At 47.3% G+C, this 18,947-nt stretch overlaps 9 protein-coding genes across 9 annotated transcripts; 4 read left to right on the top strand and 5 right to left on the bottom strand.

Annotated features, from left to right (window-relative positions):
• Window positions 1-868: 868 nt before the first annotated feature.
• Window positions 869-2,350, top strand: GLAREA_11813 (uncharacterized protein; the record flags this gene model as incomplete). The annotated part of the gene is made up of 1 exon (XM_008089956.1): window positions 869-2,350. One exon carries the CDS (start codon window positions 869-871, stop codon window positions 2,348-2,350), a length of 1,482 nt encoding a protein of 493 aa, XP_008088147.1.
• Window positions 2,351-4,037: 1,687 nt separating this feature from the next.
• On the bottom strand, window positions 4,038-5,039 carry GLAREA_11812 (RING/U-box; the record flags this gene model as incomplete). The annotated part of the gene is made up of 1 exon (XM_008089955.1): window positions 4,038-5,039. The coding sequence occupies one exon, from the start codon at window positions 5,037-5,039 to the stop codon at window positions 4,038-4,040; it is 1,002 nt and encodes a 333-aa protein (XP_008088146.1).
• Window positions 5,040-5,749: 710 nt separating this feature from the next.
• GLAREA_11811 (Oxysterol-binding protein-like protein) lies at window positions 5,750-6,987 on the bottom strand (the record flags this gene model as incomplete). Its single annotated transcript, XM_008089954.1, has 2 exons — window positions 5,750-6,530; window positions 6,596-6,987. 2 exons carry the CDS (start codon window positions 6,985-6,987, stop codon window positions 5,750-5,752), a joined length of 1,173 nt encoding a protein of 390 aa, XP_008088145.1.
• Window positions 6,988-7,579: 592 nt separating this feature from the next.
• On the bottom strand, window positions 7,580-8,807 carry GLAREA_11810 (Aldolase; the record flags this gene model as incomplete). Its single annotated transcript, XM_008089953.1, has 4 exons — window positions 7,580-8,140; window positions 8,187-8,489; window positions 8,540-8,650; window positions 8,700-8,807. 4 exons carry the CDS (start codon window positions 8,805-8,807, stop codon window positions 7,580-7,582), a joined length of 1,083 nt encoding a protein of 360 aa, XP_008088144.1.
• A 986-nt stretch (window positions 8,808-9,793) lies between these two features.
• On the bottom strand, window positions 9,794-11,041 carry GLAREA_11809 (uncharacterized protein; the record flags this gene model as incomplete). The annotated part of the gene is made up of 4 exons (XM_008089952.1): window positions 9,794-9,894; window positions 10,049-10,430; window positions 10,482-10,801; window positions 10,858-11,041. The coding sequence occupies 4 exons, from the start codon at window positions 11,039-11,041 to the stop codon at window positions 9,794-9,796; spliced, it is 987 nt and encodes a 328-aa protein (XP_008088143.1).
• A 484-nt stretch (window positions 11,042-11,525) lies between these two features.
• GLAREA_11808 (Cysteine proteinase) lies at window positions 11,526-13,424 on the top strand (the record flags this gene model as incomplete). Its single annotated transcript, XM_008089951.1, has 1 exon — window positions 11,526-13,424. One exon carries the CDS (start codon window positions 11,526-11,528, stop codon window positions 13,422-13,424), a length of 1,899 nt encoding a protein of 632 aa, XP_008088142.1.
• Window positions 13,425-14,965: 1,541 nt separating this feature from the next.
• GLAREA_11807 (uncharacterized protein) lies at window positions 14,966-15,544 on the top strand (the record flags this gene model as incomplete). Its single annotated transcript, XM_008089950.1, has 1 exon — window positions 14,966-15,544. One exon carries the CDS (start codon window positions 14,966-14,968, stop codon window positions 15,542-15,544), a length of 579 nt encoding a protein of 192 aa, XP_008088141.1.
• A 336-nt stretch (window positions 15,545-15,880) lies between these two features.
• GLAREA_11806 (MFS general substrate transporter) lies at window positions 15,881-18,007 on the bottom strand (the record flags this gene model as incomplete). Its single annotated transcript, XM_008089949.1, has 5 exons — window positions 15,881-16,899; window positions 16,952-17,152; window positions 17,202-17,433; window positions 17,578-17,714; window positions 17,776-18,007. The coding sequence occupies 5 exons, from the start codon at window positions 18,005-18,007 to the stop codon at window positions 15,881-15,883; spliced, it is 1,821 nt and encodes a 606-aa protein (XP_008088140.1).
• A 378-nt stretch (window positions 18,008-18,385) lies between these two features.
• Window positions 18,386-18,733, top strand: GLAREA_11805 (uncharacterized protein; the record flags this gene model as incomplete). Its single annotated transcript, XM_008089948.1, has 1 exon — window positions 18,386-18,733. One exon carries the CDS (start codon window positions 18,386-18,388, stop codon window positions 18,731-18,733), a length of 348 nt encoding a protein of 115 aa, XP_008088139.1.
• Between the last annotated feature and the right edge of the window lie 214 nt (window positions 18,734-18,947).

Genomic DNA, 18,947 nt, shown 5'->3' with positions numbered 1-18,947 from the left:
CCCGAGAATTCGGGTTCAAGCTCGTATTGATGAGAACTTGTCGGTACCCGTACCCCAACGCACTAGCCAAGAGGGGAAGATAGAAGGCTAGAGATCATTGGGTAGAATACACAGCATACCTGGGTACCTACCTACCTAGGTAGGTAGCGTCAGAATTCCGGCAGTTGTCGCTTGCGCAAGATGGTAGCACTAAGCCGGCTATTTCTATCTTCACACCCCCGCTCATGGCATTCTCATGGTAACTATCGGAATTGTGAAATCCCATCTGCGCGGCGTTTGGCGGGTTGGAGCTGAATTGGATCTCTGGCCTTGCTGCCGTGATCCGGATGGTTTGAATCGTCTTATCTAAGATGAAAGCACACTTTGCGTTCAGTTGAAACTGGCAAAAAGCCCCAAGAGTTGAAAATCAAAAACTGTATTTACATATATACATATATATGTTAAATGCAGCTTCGGTCTACACGGGCTCCTCCATGGTAAAATCCACTTGCGGTCTTTTGCGGTCTCTGGCGGTCTAGATCGGCGTTTGGCAATACGAGCACTAGTACCGGCAGTTGAGATTTAGTGCGATTAGCGTAGATCCGATCGGGGAAATCGAGAAATCGAGAGCACGCGGTGGTCCATGCGCCACGCGTCGCGCGACCGTGTCGCTGCATCACCCCTTCCCCCATATAAGCACCTGCCCCCCCCCCCCCGGTTCTTGCCTCTTTCCCCCCCAGGTCTCGTAGATATCCAAAAAAGCAACTTCCAGTTTTTCTCTTCTTCTGAACTTTTTTGACTTTCCACCCTTGACTCAGTCTTCTTCTTCTCATCGCACTTGCGTCTTCTCTTTTGCTTCTTGCATTCGAACCCATTCACCCAGACAACAATGTCTCGCTTCAATCCTGCCCATTCCACTTATGTGAAAAAACCCGCGCACCCGGAATCTCCATCTCCATCTCCGTTTGGTCGCCGAAACCCCTTTGGAGTTGGCAGAGCTGCAACCGCCTTCGGCAACCGAGTCCGAAGGGAAGCCGAGGCCGCCCGCCCTCCTCCATCGCCTCAATATGCCAAGTACGACTACTCCTCTGATCACTCTGAAAGCTCCGACTACACCACTGAGCTCAACTATGGCCGAAGAGGCTCTGATGGCCGCCCTCCTCTCTCTCCTCAGTACGCCGCCGCTGCTGCTCGAAACAACAACGCTTCGCATCATTCGGACATTTCCGAATTCTCGCTCTCCTCTGCGGAAGCAAGCCCAGCTCAAAGTCCAGAGCCGAGCCCGCAACCCAGCCCTGAATTGAGCCCTCAACCAAGTCCGGCACGTCAACGCACGGAATTTGATTCCCTTCCTCCTCTTTCTCCTGGAGAATACTCCAGACCACAATCACCAATTGGCTCCGACTTGGGTTCAGAGATCTACTCCAGACCACAATCGCCAGTCTCTGACGCAGGTTCAGAAGCTCTGCCTCACATCATCATCAACCACGAAAAACTCGCGGCATTCCGGGATTGGAAACCATCTGCAACTCCAGCACCGATCAGCCCAACTCCACCACGTATCAACAGGGCGACAAAGCCTGTCTGGGACAAAGCTTCCGGAAAATACATCAACCGCCACATCATGCTTCCCGCTCCAGTTCTTCCTACTGCGGCCGAGGACATGGAGAGGATTCGAATCGAAGCTGGCTACGATTCGGACGACGACTTCTTCGACACGAAAGAGGAACTCCTCCAACAAGCGGTTCGCGGCATTCAGAAGACCGACAAAGGTCTCAAATCACTCATCGAAAAACCTGCTTCGAACACCGAAGTGATCAAACCGGCTCCTTGGAAAATCGAAGCAGTCAAACATACTCCCGCGCCAGTTATCGAAGAGATTCGCACTTCAGCAATTTCTCAACTTCCTCAAACTCCAACTCAAACAAAAGTCACCATCGAACAAGCGACTCCACCTCCAGCTCCATTTCTTTCCGATGAAGATTGGCATAGTTTCAACATCACGGTCAAAGTTCCTCGCATTCGCAAGAAACAAAATGGGCAAAACAAGGACGGCTGGAAATTCACTTGGTTCGGAATCATCATCTCAATCTTCGTTGCCTGGTACTTCGCTGAGACCGCGGTCTGCGAATTTCATTGCAAACCTTTCCAATCAACCACGGGCAACAACTGGTATCCTGGCATGCCAACTTTCGGTCTCGCTCTGCCATACAAACTGGACACCTGGACAGGCGAAGTGGTTTCTCGGACTTGGCACAAAGTCGATCGCTCTCTCGGGCCTCGAAGCTATCCTCACCAACATCGGCCAACTCCAGTGGCAAATGCTTCGGTCAGGAAGGAATCGAAGCAATATGCTGGGGTGATTGGATAGGTGGATATTAATTGTTTCATTAGTTAAGCCAATACAGTTTCAGTTGTAGCTGGTGCTCCTGCAATTTGATAGTGCGATTGAGCGCAAGTTCTCGCACTATCATTGCGCAGTTGTAGCCAAAGCTCCTGGCTTGAGGCATTTATTCTTGGGGTTATCATTGGTTTCTTTTGTTTCTTTTGTATAATAGTTTTACAACAGTGTCGATCAGAAGTGAATAACTCAGGCACTTATCTTTAGATTAGAAAAGACAAATTCAAAAAACATTCAAAAATCTTCAATCTTCTTTTCTTGAGTGAAAGTGAAACAACTTCAATACATACCATCTTCTCATACTCAGTTTATACCATCCGAGGTAGCTTTACCTTAGTATAATCACTGGATGGAAAAAAGTACTCGCACGTTTTAGAATGCGTGGCAGCATTTATCAGCCCTTCCCTTGCTTGTGAGTTCGAGGTCGGAACGGGATAAGTTCTCAGTGGAATGAGAACCATCCTACATGGCTGAGAAATCTCCAAGATGTGGTTGTCATGAGCTTTGAGTTACTGCTTGGTCCAAATGAACCATGAATGGCAGGCTTTCAGATGTAACTGGCAAGAAAACTCATCATTTGCAGATATTAGTGGGGAGGCTTTTGCCATTGAACCTTTTGATTACTGTCAATCACCCTTTTCGCAAGTTCCTGGACTGTATTGTAGGTCTTGCAGAAAGTCAAGTTACACGATGGAGCGGGGAAGCTGTGAGGTGGTTTAGAGAGTACTTTGTCCGGGCGGAAATGTATGTGGAATTCTTCACCTATGAAACCACAAGGTTCAGCGGATGCTGCAATATTGGACTCCTTTGTAAATTAACACTCTTAATTTCATACCCTCTAGGACTCTTGAACGGTGGCTTGAACATCTCAATGGAGCACAGGAAATACCAATGTTATTCCCCTGCTTGTTGATGTTCGAAATCAACTAGATATCAATTGTGTGTATAGGAATGTATACACAAATAAGACAATTAAGCTTGAGATTCTCAGACAAATGTGAAGTGATCATGCGGCAAGGCAGATGAAAGTGGTAGACCCTTGTCTTTGTCTCCGTTCTTGCTTTTATGTCCTCATTGTTCACTTCACTTACTCAACAAGACAAAGACGTGTCAGAAACAGCCCATTGTTCGGATTGTTGGTCGTGTTGTCGAAAATTTCCAGATTCGTTGGATTGTAGCTCACTTGCAAGTGGAGGAGCTTAAAATTTTCTGTTGTGTTATTGAAGTGTGGGGGTTCATAGGGATGTAGGTCAACTATAAGTGAAGGAGTGTACGTACGTCGATGCGGCCCGTATTGTCACTACTTTTCCTGTGGGTCTGCTTTGCATAGACGGTTCTTATGCACAGCGATTTAAGGACATTGTCAGGGATTCAAAGGCTTTGTTTAATTCTTGTTCCGTCTGGTGGGTTGAACCTCGTCTAACGTGCTAACTGAATTAGAGGGCTTGTTAAAATTCTATGCGATTCGGAGATATTTTTTCAGATTCAAAGACGATTCTCACAAACTCACCCGGAAGATGTTCATTATTCTATACATGTTAATTTGTTAGGAAGTTCGTATGTTCTCCAAATAGGAAGTGTTCAGGTGCGACCGGTTCCACTCACTTGAGAGATAAGCGACTCACGCTACGATCAGGATGATGAGGATGAGGAGTACCTATGCATACTCTCGAAGAAGATTTACCCACCAAGGGCTGGGAGTATCATCATGAATACCTGAAGCTACGCGCTTGTCAATCAAATTGTCTAAGAACGGCTCCACCGCATCTGACCCTGGTACAACCCCATCTGGAGCTGGCTCGAACCCGGGCAATGTTTCCCGCGCAGCGAAATGGACTGGTTTCGTGATGTCGAAATCGGTATTGCACAGTATACAAACCCGCAATGGCGACCTAAAATCCCAGCACGAGATCCATTGTCTCGTACACTCCAGACCGATGAGGTGCCGCCCACACGGAAGTCTGATAGCTTGTTCAGTAGATTGGTAAAGTGGTTCGAGACAATAAGGACAATCCTCGCCGTGGAGTTCGGGAGAGGTGTTGGGTATCATGGTCGATATGCCGCAGAGACGGTCACACAAGATATCGGTGTGTCTACCGGGGCGATAATCTAGACGGTGTTGAACAAATCCATTCACTCTTTCGTCAATTATGAACCTGGCGAGTGCTCGTCGATATACCGTGCGGATCTTAGCGTACCAGTTGATCAACTCCATCGATAGGACTTGATTTTCTCCAAACATTTCCGTCATGGTCATATGGAGACCGGCGTCCAGATAATGGATAAACTCAAGATCTGCAATTGGCATTCTGAAATTCCAATCGTGTCTGCTCTCTGGATCATAAGGATGCTCTGTGCCAGACGGATCTTTTATTGTTGTCTGACCGATGCTTGGATGGCTCCTAAGGACTGTCTCAAAGCGTTTTCGTGCTTCAGTAGGTGCATAATCAGAAAGTTCTTCAATCCATGTTAGCTGCTCGTACGCAAGTGGATCGTCGACGCAGAAATCACAAGGCCTATCCAAGGGAACCTCAAGCCCAACGAGCCCCTCACATACCTCATGAGCCTGATAAGAAAGGCATCGCTGGGTGTACATTGCCTCCTCCCAGGGCTGTAGGTGCTGGCAACGCTCGTATTTGAAAAGAACAGTCCTGCACATTTTTATTTCTGAATGGTTGAGGATGAAGTGAGTAAAACAAAGAATTTTGCCAAACAGGAGGAAAGAATCATATATATATATATACCCAGCTCAAAAGCTGTTCTCAGTTCGACAAGACTGTTCGTCTTGATCAGAACTGTACAACAACATACATGGCCCCATCATAATCCAGTAGCAAACCTGAGGCGGATGATTTCCTGCTGCAACTAGGCATCTGGCTCAGGATAGACGGGAAGGGCGTGAAAACAAACCCACAAGTAAAATTGCAAAGAATGAGCGTTATTTTGGCCAGCGAGACGGGAGTGAGAGAATGTCATCAACCCAATAATTTGTTTTATTTTCATCAAATCAGTGTTCCCACCAACTGTGGCAAGACTAATTCCCTAGCAACAAGAAAAAGCACACAACTTCAGCAGAAGTAAAGTGACAAAGGCAAGAACATCATTCGGGTAATTCTACCATCTAAGAACTCAGGCTTCTGAATTGCTCAATCTGATAAATAAGAACCCTAAGTGCTAAAAGAGATTCGTAGTGACAAGTACTCCATGCTTACGGCTTCAAATCATCAGCATCAATCGTCGCTGGGTTGACTGCGTATATTTGTTTGGTGGCAAAAAAGTATAACTGAGATCAAACACAACACATGCGATTATCGTTTGCGTTACTTCCGAAAAGAAGCAAATACACAAAATTCAAATCTCCTTGGAGAGTTATGCCTTTTGTAATGCCCTCGCTTTTGCCTCATCGAATCTCCAAATCCCGCCCGTCTTCTCTGGCTCTGGGAGTAACCCGATGACAGGACCTAGCTGTTCTAGTACCTTATCCTGTGTAGCCAAAGAAAAATAACGTCGTTCCCAGGTCCTGCCCTCCTCTTTCTCTTTTGTTCGCATCTCTCGCTGTGAAACCTCTATCTTGGTTTTTTCCTCACCAGTCAAATCCATGTTTCCTGCAGCGATGCCTGCAGCAACCTTTGACCACGCTCTCCTTGATTCTAATGGATCTTGCATTTCTAGGGGCGCCACTTGCAACGGGGTTGTTTTTGACTTATCCGCATCGAACGTCTCGAGAAGTCCGGTCTTCTTTCCCGAGCCTTCCGTAATGTCAAAACTCTTGGTCCATTGTCCGCTAATCGTGTACAAAATTTCCTTCTCTTTGCCTGTAGGGTACAAAGTGGCGACAAAACTATTCTTCTTGCCAGACAGCCAGCCTTTTCCACTGTAATCAACCTTTGCAGTATATCCAGAATTGCTTGTGATGTATGTTTTGTCGTTCAGCTCGATAAAGGGCGCGCCAAAAATGAGCCCTTCGATATGCAAATTCGGAAGAGTAATGAGGTATGTCTCGCCGAAAGCTGGGATCGAGTAGACGGCGTGCCCAATCTGTTTGACATATATCGTTCGTGAAAACGACGCCTTTTGCGCGTTGTAGCCTTGCAGAGATACCCCATGCTTCTGATTTGAAATGTTATAGGCTGTAACAGGTGGATGGTGACTAGTAATCTGACTGTCAGCAAGGCTACCAGAAGCCCTTGTCGGGGTTGCCTTGATTATACATACCTGACTTGCTCCGAGACCAATTCTGTCACGCCAGCTTCATCCTCCCATTTGCCAATGAACAGTTCTCCCAGGAATGGATTCAACGGTTTCTTTTCGTTCCCGAACTTCTCACTGCGACTTGCATATTGCTGCTTCAGGGTGCTCAAGAACCATTTCAAGACTAACAAGGCGCGCTTCTTTGGGTCCTGCTCAAGAGCGGGGGCGACGAAGATCGAGGGGTGTTCTGCCCAATATGACGAGAATTCCGTCAACGATGTTGAGGAGAGGATGAAAGGAGGGGCTGTCAACGAAGATAAATCCCCAGAAAACGATGCGATTGACTTCAAAAACGCGCTCCAAGAACCTCTGTTTTGCGCCGATACACCCGCTCCTTCCTTCTCGCTCGACGCCATTGTTGAATTCGCGATGCGTATGAGGGGTTGGAGATGCGACAATAAGGGAAAGTGGTGGAAAAACGATCAGGTACTCTTGTAGTTCGCTCTTAGTGCGTTGTTGTCGAAAAACTGGGTTTGATAAATCCGAGAAGCAAAGATCGATGTTATGAGGACGTTGTACTGTATGTCGAAATAATCAATGTTGTATTAAAGAGGTGCAACTGTTGCGGTTATTGGGCTTGGGGAGCTCCGCTTGCCCCACGATTTCCTGCTTGCCGCTTGAAAACGTCATCCACACGTAGAGCATATATTCTGGCGAGGGGGCTGTGCTGTACCTGGCAATCCAGATCTGAATCAGATCTGCAGTAGAGTAGATACGTCTAAGGCTACGCACGTGAGAGAAATTTCAGTAGCTATGATTTTAACTTAGGTCAGTATTTGTGAGTTTGTTTCAAGGTCTGCGTGGCACGTTCACAAATCAGCTGCAGAAGCAAAGACTGTAAAGCAATTTGGAATTCATTTGTTTGTAGGTAATCATTCATCATCATTGTTTTACAGCCCATCAATTTCATGACCTACTTCCCGTCTCGAAGTTCCGGTTCCGAGTGCTCTAAAGCTGACCAGCGGTGTTGAAATCCTTCAACCCCTCAGTGACACGGGCGGACATAGTCTTCTCTCCCTCTCTGACCCAAACACGGGGATCGAAGAACTTCTTGTTTGGCTTATCTTCACCATCTGGGTTACCGACCTGCTGCATGAGGTAATCCTTCTTGTTGAGAACGTAATCTCTGATTCCGGTGAGGTAAGCATATTGGAGATCTGTGTCGAGGTTGACCTTGACGACTCCATAAGAAATGGCATCAAGGAACTCCTGCTTCGAAGATCCGGATCCACCGTGGAAGACGAGGAACACTGGCTTCTCCTCCTTGGCTCCGATGGCGTCCTTAACAAACTTCTGGTGCTTGCCGAGGAGCTCTGGGTGAAGCTTAACATTTCCTGGCTTGTACACACCGTGGACGTTTCCGAAACCAGCGGCGATGGAGAAGTAAGGGGAGATTGGCTGCAGAGCCTTGTAAATGGCAAGAATATCCTCAGGTTGGGTGTAGAGAGAGTTGTTGTCGACATCCTCGTTGTTGACACCATCCTCCTCACCACCAGTAATACCGATTTCCTAAAAGCGTTAGAATACCACTTCTCGCGCCGCAATGGGGACGTACCATTTCGAGCCACTGCTTCATTGGGGCAGCACGCTTAAGATACTTGGCGGTGGTTTGGATGTTGAACTCAACCTCCTCCTCACTCAGATCGATCATGTGGCTGGAGAACAAAGGCTCTCCATGAGCCTTGAAGTACTCCTCATCGGCATCCATAAGACCATCCAGCCATGGTAGAAGCTTCTTGGCGCAGTGATCGGTGTGTAAAACAACTGGAATACCGTAGGATGGAGCAATTGAGCGAATATAATGGGCAGCAGCGATACCGCCGGCAATTGAAGCCTCTTGTTTACCGTTGGCAACGCCCTGTATGCTTCATTAACATTGATTCTAGCGCGAGAGATAGGTATGTTTACCTTTCCGGCGAAGTAGGCAGCACCACCTTGGGACATTTGAAGGATGATAGGAGCCTTCGCATCGCGGGCAGCTTCGAGAGAGGCAACGACTGTGGACGAAGATGTGCAGTTCTGATATGTGTTAGTATACTGTTCTGGAAGAGCTTGCACTGGCACGTACAATAGCTGGGATAGCGAATTTGTGCTCCTGAGCATAGTTGAAGAGCTTTAGGACATCGTCGCCGACAATGACACCGGTCTTGCGGGATAGAACGTCTTGACAACCCATGTTGGTGACTGGAAGTGATTCTGTGATGATTGTGTCTTCTGCAAGATGCAATGGTCAGCGAAGTGTGCAATTTATTGTCTCGAGTTTTTCGATTTGCGGGGCAGTAGAAGTTTGTTTTGGAGGGGCTTGGTGGGGGTTGGCCGCATGTGAACATGTGCAGACGAGGAAGCAGACATGGCATTAAGGTCACTCACATTAGGAGTGATGATTTGCAAGATTGCAAATGTAATATGAGACTTTGACGGCTGTTGAACTGGTTCTGGGAGAGTGAATGTGTTGAGAGGGAGAGAAGTCCTGCTAGATGGAGGGGTCAAAGTAGTAGGGCGCCCGGCGTCAGAGGCGGGTCGCCAATGGTGTCGAGCTCGCGCGAATCAAAATGCAGTATTTGGATCGATTCACTTCGATTTCCCTATGCCTTTGGCAACGGGTGTACTTTCGCACCGGCACAAGGCGAGAACCGGGTCTGGCAGGACTACTGTGAGCGCGACTTACTGACAATGTTGTAACCTGGTTACAAGAGCTCGATTGTCCAGTTGACAATTCGCGACGGCCTGACCGCTCGATATCAGATACTCATATGACCGGCGGCGGAAAAAAAATCCCACAATGATCCGATAACGAATGGCCAGAAAAATTTCTGTTTGTCAAGCGTGATGAGGCCTATCAGTACTGTCGACTCCCACGCCAACCCCGATGCCGGCTGAGGTATATACCTACTTTGAAGCCTTCCAAGGTTCGAAGCCTCCTTTCTCGTGACTGGAACAAACCCCGCTGGGCAGCGTCTAAGTGGTCACCAATTCTCCGCATCTGGAGGACAATTGCAATCGCGTCCAAATCCTGGGAGAGCGGCCGGGGGTTTGGATAACGACAGCTTTATTACGAGTACAACGCAACGTAAAAGCGATGATAAGTTCCGTTGCGCCATGGAGAGGAGAATTATGGCATGGACTGCTCTCTAAACACAGTGAGTCAGAACCGAAGTAACGCTATGGCTGGAATATGGCTGTCAAGTTGCCTTTTGGTATGCCGAATAGAAAACCAGAAATCCTCCATATCGCTAATCTGAGCTTTGTATCTACAGATGTACCTAATTAGCAACATGAAATTCAACTTTCAATACTCATCCTTTGGCGAACCTTCACATCAGACTGGCATACTCAAACAAATCCATGGTATATTATCGTACATCTATACTCAGTACATTTTTTACACTCAATTCTCTGCGCTAACACGCACCGTACGTCGAATCGCAGTTGGTGCACCTCGCAGTTTGATATCAATTCTGAAATCTCCCAAGTGCTTGACTCTCGTGGCGTCCTCTAGCTCGTCAACAAATGCAATCTCGTCTGGCGATACGTTTATTAATGCGCCTTTACGGTGTTTGGCCAAAAACGAATTGACTTGTAGCGCAATGTCGGTCGTTGAAACGCTGCCAAATATGCCCGTCTGTAGTGGCTTAATCGAGGTCTTCCCCCCAGCTGCAACAGAGACAGCCGCTTTCGCAGGTAGTGACGGCGACATGCGCCTTGGTATAGCCGGTGCCGTCGTTAACGGCGTTCGTAAGAATGTGATGTCTTGATGTTCTGGCAGGACAGAAGATAGAATTGCGGAAGCTTCAACAGGCTGTCAAAAGTCAGCAATGGAGATCATGTAGACCTAGAGCATGGGGTTTACGGTAGGTGTTTCTGGCCCTTTCTCTGCTTCTGGAGCGGAAGGTGGCACAATCTTCTCGGCTTTCCTGGGCTTTTCTGCTCTTAAGAACGGTACATATCCTTCTGGCTTTGGAGCATCCTCAGCTGACAGTAGAGCATCCGCTGCCGCCTTTGCAGCTTCATTTGGTATGGCATCTTCGTTTGCCGGTAGTAATCCACCTTCAATAACATCCTCCTGTCTTAGCCCCAGCTCCTTCATCCTCGCAGCCGTAGCATACTCAGCTTGTCGTCGAGGGTACCATTGATTTCTCATCACACCAGCGACGATTGATACAACGTTTCCTGCGCACCTTAATAAGCCACGTCCAGTGATGCGTGTATAATTCTGATCAACATACCTTTCTTTCCAAATCCTTTGATGTCTTTCAACAAAAGAGCGTTGACCTTGTTCGGGGTTCTGCTAAGCTTCTTCTTTCCACGAATTTGCTGTGCTGGAAAAAGAACTTTCTCTCCCATATACCCCAACGTCCGCCGCACGCAAGAAATACATTGTGGTACTCTAGACGTCAGAGGCGATGCCATTGTAGAAGTGTTGCGGCCGCAATTGAGTTGTCGAGATCGTACCAAAGCTTCAGACAACCGTGAAAATTCATGATGCTGAGACGCGACATATTCTTCAAGACACACCGACGGAGGTGACGGATGTTCATACTAGCCGAGGCCGACCGATTAGATTGATTGCGCATCCGCCAGCAATCTGACATAAAACCATTTCATCACCGGCCAGCTGATATTTCCCCTTCAAGAGCCTAGAGAGGACTCGTAGAGATGGGATGGTCATCCTGGTATGTGTTTCTCAATACGAACTCTATGTTCTACGTTGCTTGATAGTAGATCGCATTTCAGCCAATCCGGATACTGTCGGATCGCCAAAAATGAGGACTGACGACTCAGGACTAGGTACTTTCTTGACGCGGCCGACTTGCATAACTGAAGAGTTCTGGTATGGGACAGCCTCATTGTAGGCATATTTCGGAAGTTCGACACACCTTGGGACATTCTCACCATGCCCGAGAGGCCGCTCACAATTGCATACGCTGCTGGCGCAGGTCTCGCTGCCATTGCCCTCGTCTATGTTTTTCAGCCCACTTTCTTTATCGACGGGGAATCTGCTGGGACTTCTGCTAGCTCGAGGAAGAGGGGAATAGTTGGCTTGTCAAATCCAGCAAACGATTGCTTCATCAACTCCGTTCTGCAAGCGCTCGCAGGCCTAGGCGATCTGCGCATTTATCTTATACGCGAAACGCATCGGAGAAAGTTAGAAGGACCGGCGGTATACTCTTACCTGGTACAAGATCCTACAAGAAAAGACGTTCCCGCATGGAAGCTCGAAGGATTGCAGAGCGGACTCACTACGTACGGCCTAAAGGATATCTTAGATGCTTTAAACGAAAGGCCGATATACAAGAAGACTGTTACAGCTGCTGGATTTGTGAACGTGTTGGAACAGGCGTTTAAACAGAGAATATCACGACAACAGCAGGATGCTCAGGAGTTCTTACAGGTAGTTGCTGAGAGATTATGCGACGAATACCATGCGGGTCAACGAGCGAGAAATGCTGCAAAGCTACGGGTCCCAAATGGGCTGAGCACGACCATTACCTCAAAGGACCTGGAAGTCCCATTAGATGAGCCTGCAAAGATAGACTCAGATGGGCTAGCGGTGCTGAGTAACCCTGCGGGCAACATAGAACTGCCAGATATTGACGAACATGGAGAGGGAGAGGATAGTAGCATAGACGAAGAAAAGGAGGAGGGGTTCCCACTGGAAGGTGGTTCCGCACAACAGATTGAATGCTTGACCTGCAAATACCAGCCCAAAGCCACCGAAACAATCTTCTGTACTCTGTCCTTGAGTGTACCGCAAGTTAGCTCGACTACTCTAAATGCTTGTTTTGACGACATGTTCAAGACTGAATACATTGAGGATTTTAAGTGCGAGAAGTGTCGTCTTGTGCACGCACTTGAAACTTTTAAAGACGAGTATAAAATATCGAACTCGGAAAGGTTCAAAGCCAAGGCTCAAGAAGATATCCGGAAAATCGAGGAAGCCATAAAAACAGACCCAGAACAAGAGCTCAAGAATGTGCAGTTGCCAGATTCAAAATTCGCGCCAAGGAGAAAGATCGCGAAGCATGTCCGGATTACAAAGTTTCCAAAGGTTCTCGCTATTCACCTTTCAAGGTCTATACATAATATTGGGCAGTCAACTATGAAGAATTCCGCCAAAGTTTCATTTCCGGAGCGGCTTCGGCTGGGCGGCCTCCTGGATCACAAAATGTATCGGCTTGTGAGCGTTGTTTGTCACAAAGGTAGCCATCATTCAGGGCATTACGAAACTTTCAGACGTCAGCATCTTCATGCTCCATTCTCAACACCCAACACTTTTCACAGGGCCGGTGCATACAGTAAGCCACAAACTCCTAATCCTTCGCAGATATCTACACCGCAAACATCAGCCATGTCTGTGATTGAAGATTCAAATCCGGACACTTCTACGATATCTTCGACGCCTGAGTTACTCTCTCCAGATTCCACATCTTCTACTTCGCTTCCATTGTCTGGAGGCGATCTTTCGTCCGTTAATGGCTCCTCAATCAAGCCACCTGGCTCAACGTCGCGCGATCCGGAAACGGGCAGTCTGCGATCCCTAGCTCGGTCGGCGAAGTCTTCACTGTCTAAAGTTCCCAGCATCCACCGTACATCTGCCACTGCTGTCTCGAAAGATACATCAAACCGTACGTCTGTTAGTGATTTGGTGCGCGGCAAGCGGAAGAGGAGTAATCGATGGTGGCGAATAAGTGACGACAAGATCAAGGAGAGCAAAACCTCTGATGTTCTTGGTATGCAAAAGGAGGTTTACATGCTATTTTATGAATTGGAAAAAGAGGACGGAAGCCCTTGAGGTAATTATCGGCTCAAATTGTTCCAATGAGCGGTGTGTTTAGAAGAAGCCGGCGTATTATGGTGCACATAGGTGGTATGGGGTCATCTGCATTGCATGGTTCGAAATGGAGTTCATAAACATCTGTGATGTACGTAGAAATTGAACCTGACTAGGTGGCATATGGGAACTGTATGCTTTGAGCAGTGATTTAGTAGAATGGTGGAAGATTGAAGAGCATGTCTGGTTATCTGTCCCTGGCGTGGAGGAGACAGAATTCGTGTTCGAAGAATGACGGGCTGTGTTGGAAATCATCAGCTAGTCTATATAGGAAGATCCCAATATAGTTCATAGGAGATCATCACTATCGCCATTTTTACCTCTAGGTTTGTACTTAACTGGAAGTAGTCTATTGGCAATCCTATAATGTTACGTCTGTTTATACAAATTAGGTATGGCCCTAAAACCGACACTGCTCTATTAGCCAAGTCATGATCCAGAATTCTGGGAGTTGATTATGAATAATCCGTCTTCCGCTATATCCACAAGACCAAACAAATAATCCAACCAAGCATTCTGCTATTTCATCTTGACCACCAATCAAAGCTCTACTCTCTTTGTTCACCTCGGTGAGGAAATGTAATAATTTACAACTTAGCAAATCCAAGTTTTGATGTGTTTTTGTCAAAAATGATCAACTTGGCTAGTGAAGCGTGTTGGAAATAGTGATCCTTTCATGGGCATTAAATGAAAATTCAGACGGTGATGAATGTTCAGATGAATGGCTCCAGAACTTTTGATGAAAAGACCGTAATCAGAAATTGTTGGTATACCGGGCATATTTCTCAATTCAAATCAGCCTAAGAGAATCAGATGACGGAGAAATCTGCTGAAGTCTATGAAGCACGGGTAAGGTGTATCACAAGTTTGCCCGGTCCTCGCTTATTCGGTGGGAGCAAGTAATTGGGTACTTATTTCTAAAATGATAGAAGAATAGTTTATGGCTAACTCAATCTGAACCGAGCGACCATGATACTCATCTTCCAGTAAATCTCATATTGATCCTGGGGTTTGGAATATGGAGTGAAGTCATTGATTTTAAGAATGGCTGTTCTCAGCAAGTAACGTTTATTGTCAAGATAGCACTTCCACTAAATGCTTGTTTCGAAATCTCGTTCTGTGATGATTTCCCGCCCTAACAAATGTATGTTTGCGAACAAATTCTTATTACATATAATTACTACAATCCTGGGGTAGACTGCCTGAGCTTGTTTCAGTTACAATTTTTGTTTCATGCTGAATGATGAGAAGCAGCATATGTTCCTCAAAAGAAGCCTCGAACAGATACACTACATTAATCGGAATTGAAACATTCAACATAGAAAGGGACTGTCGCTTCTCCAAGGGTTTGTTAACATTTCACCTTTCGTGCTATCTATACCAACCCTCCTCTGCCGAGCTCTGATGTAGTTTCCTCATCTTCCCGCACCTTCCCCAACCACACAACACCAGTAGTGAAGTCATTTTTTTCATTCACTCGATATATCGATCTCGTGGACAAAATGGCGCCTCGATGGGACTGCTATCAGCGTGCAGTAAACAAGACCACCAGTAACGACAACGTCAAATTCCAAGCACCCTCTTCCACCTGCTCAGCTTCAACTGTCAAAGTTTACAACACAGATCTGACAACTTCAACTGCCATGCCATCAACCCCGAAGGAAGGCAAAACTTTTGTGCTGCCAAAATCAGATGCGCGCGACTCGATGTACGATATATTTCTTCAGCAGGGTTGCTCGACGATCGCAGCTGCTCCCAGCACTCCCACCACATACACGCGCCTATCTATCAAATCAAGAGACATGACACCATCTCCCCTTACCTCAGCATTCAAAAGAAATGGACCATCACCAAGTTCAACTGCTGCGACAACTTCATCGAATACGACATCTTGCGGTACGGGTGGAAAGAAAGTTAGATTTTGGATCGACAACTGTTTGCAACGCCCTAGAAACTTCAAGGAGGAGCAAAGAAGTGACCAGTGGCCAGAATCTGCGACAATCGAAAGACCGGAGACTTCTGTCGTGGTTGCGCGTCGGATGATAGGTGCAGCTCTAGGAATCAAGCTGGCGACGAAGTGAAGATACGGGTATGGCTGCTATGACTGCAGGATTAGAGTGAAGATTTTCTGAGACGGCCACAATGGGATGATACGATAGAGGGCACATTAAAGCTAGCCGGTGTGCTGTGTGGATTGCAATAGTGGAAGAGTACTAGGTGGCGTTGCTTAAATAGTCTCGAATGAGGTACAAGTTGCTTGAAGGTATAATAGTCATGTCAAGATGGGTTTCGTTTCATCACATATATTGCGGCAGACGATTTGCTTGATATAATTGAGGATAAAATCAATCTCATCAACAAGTCCTACTCCCATTAATTATATACGCTCTGCTATTAAGATGCATGAAGAATATGCCTCAGATCTTCTCATTGATGACAGGAGTTGGTGCTCTGTCTGCGTCTGACACTCTCTTATCGTGAGACGTCACCTCCTCGCCATTTCGTACAAACTGACCCCGACTCATCTGGTTCATGTGATCTTCCTCACGATCCAATTTATAGTTGTCCAGCCAGAATAGAATGCCACCAGCAAATGCAAGGCAAGCGACAACACCGTAGTTCCATACGAGCAATGGGTCTTCGGCGAGAGCAACAAGCGCTTGTGCCAGAGCCGATGAGAATGCATTCATAAAGAGTGCAACAGCTTGGACGAAAGATCGCATGTTCGTTGGGGCCTTGGTGAACGCGTATTCAAGGGACACGACGGAAGCCATGATTTCGGAGAAACCAATTAGACTGTATGGAACAATCTGGACCCAGACTGAGATATCTGCGTATCCATCGTCTTCACAAGAATTGGCGGCGTTACCGCAAGGGTGCATCTTGTAGATATAGCTCTGGGTAACTGTAGCGCTGACCATGGCCATACTAGCAAGGAAAAACCCGGTCGCAATACGTTTGAGAGGCGTGTAGTTGAACCCAAGCTTTCTGAGACCAGGGTAGACGACTCGATCCATGATTGGGATGAAGATGATGATGGAGATAGGGTTCAGATTGGAGACAATATCGTTAGGAACAGAACCAAGTTTCATGGTAGCCGCTTGAGACGTCAAGTTGTTTGTCATTTGTCCGTAGGCCAACCAGTAAAGAGGATACCACAAGAAGACCTTGCATGCCATCAATCCACGTCGGACTTCCATTACCCAGGCATCATCGAAAGTCATCCAAGCTGGCTTGTTAGCTCCGAGTTGAGATGGCATAGCGGCATCCCAGAAGCCTGGTTTCTTGATATTTCGGCGGAAGGTAAAAGGGTTCAAAGACCATTTGTCCTTAAGAGCGAGCATCCAGACCTTGTAAGCCTTTGCAATGACGGAACCTTCAGGCTTATGGAGGACATATCTGGATTTGCAGAGTATTGTAACAGCAGGGCAGAGACCTTTGAATATGTTAGAGTGAAAACCGAGAGTTTCCCATCTGACAAGACTTACACAACATCAATGTAGGCAAGAGGAACGACAACCAGAAACCAACGTATTTCTCAGCGTAAACCATACCAATGGATCCCACCAGGGAGCCAACGTTGATCATCAAGTAGAAGTATAGGTAGACACGAGAAACGGTCACGGCAGGATCCATGATGACACGCTCACCGGTCTTTGTCGTTTTTACGCGCATCACAGTTTCGGTACCTTCTTCGCATTAGTTTGTTATTCTCAAAAGAGGCCAGAGTATGCTTACATTGCTCAGCAATCAAAGGAGAAATATTAGATTTGAAACCTCCAACACCTACACCCATGATGACGATACCAACAGCGAAGCATGCGATAGCTCCATTGGGATGGACAATGACTGGTGGAATAGCAGAGATAATGAGAATAACGTGTCCCACCAGCGCAATCAGGCATGAGACTTGGATGGTCTTGAAACGACCCCAGTATTGATCTGCAACATAGGCACCAAACAAGGGCATCTACACACAAATTAGTAAATGTGCATCAACTCTTAGAGGTTCCTCTTGTGAGCGAGATCGTCGAGCGCCACAAGCGTCTATGCAAGACATATATCGCGCCATTCTCGGTGGGCTTCACGGGTGGCTTGTGGAGAAGCAACTTACAATGTACGCCCAAAATGCGTTGAAAGTTGTCAATCCAGTAGAAGCACGCTGTCCCATGTCCAAAGCACCAGATTGACCGGAGAATCCAGCACCGGTGTTTGACCCTTCTGGCATAGGTTGCTGGATGAAATTGACGACTGAGTAGAGGTTAGTACTTTGTGACATCGAGGCGAGCGAGATTCTTTTCGAGTAACTTACACACTGCAGTCGTCCCGTAGTATGAGAATCGCTCGCACATTTCCACAAAGGCAATTGTATAGGCCGACCATGGAATCTGTCCAGAGACTCGTCGAAGAGTTGCCATCTCTTCCTCGGTGGGCTTCTCGAACTCATCGGTATCTGTAAGGCTGTTCTCCGTTGGCGACACGACCTTGGCGGGCGCGTGGCCCTTGGCCAATTCAGCAGTCTCGAGGTCACTGGCGGCGTTCATGATGGGAGATGAAGAATGGAATACCTGAGCGAGCACTCGAACGAGGGATATCAGCGCGACTTATATTAAAATCTGTCGCGTGCTGGCCCCGCTTGAGAAACCGCCTGGTGTCTATCTGGACTCTGTTGCCCAGCCTGTAATCGCTGCAACTCTTATCACCTACCAAAAAGGGTGTGGGCCAAGTTCCGAGGCAATATCAAAGAGAGCAAAGATTTCTGTTAATCTCGCTGCAAGCGTCTGTCATGTACGTACTTTCAACGCGCTGGACACGAGGGAAACCACCAACCCGGAGCACTGGCTTAACGGATGCAGTTTGAGTGTGGTGCCACAGCCAAGCGACCGATCACAACCATCACCACCAAAAGGACTGCCCGCAATATGGAGCTGGTATCGACCATTGTCAAAAAGAGAAGGTCGTTTCCAGGCCAAGAAGGATGGGCTGGGTGCCATTGGGCGGCTTACAGCCGATTACACCAACTAAAGCTCCCAAACAGCACGACCAAGAGTCTGGATAAGACTGGCGCAACTCCAACTTCAACCCGTCGAGCACTTGGAGGCGAAGGAAGCCCGTTCGATGGGAAAGATATCAAAAGCCAAGCGCCCAGTGACGCCGTTCAAGCGCCAAGTGCCGCCAAGTGCCGAGAAGGTCAAACCAAGCCACGACCAACCAACGAGATGATGAAAGGAAAAGTGACGGTTGAAGGCAAATTCATCCAAGACTCTTGACTATCGGGCGACATCTCCCAAGGGAAATGATTGGCAGCTGTCAAGACTGGACAAGACCGCTAGAAGCCTGAGAGAAGCGATGAGATCGGGCAAAACGAGAACAGAGGGAAGAGAAGCAATTCCCCAGGGCATACCGAGGGCACGGGAAGGACGAAGGCTGCTGAGGGATTGCCTCAATTTGCCACAAGCAACGATAAGCTTCAAAGGAAGCCAT

This window comes from Glarea lozoyensis, assembly GCF_000409485.1.
Source record: "Glarea lozoyensis ATCC 20868 chromosome Unknown GLAREA8, whole genome shotgun sequence".
NCBI lineage: Eukaryota > Fungi > Ascomycota > Leotiomycetes > Helotiales > Helotiaceae > Glarea > Glarea lozoyensis.
Note: the sequence above shows the minus strand (reverse complement) of the source record. Positions and strands in the feature narration are given on the sequence as shown.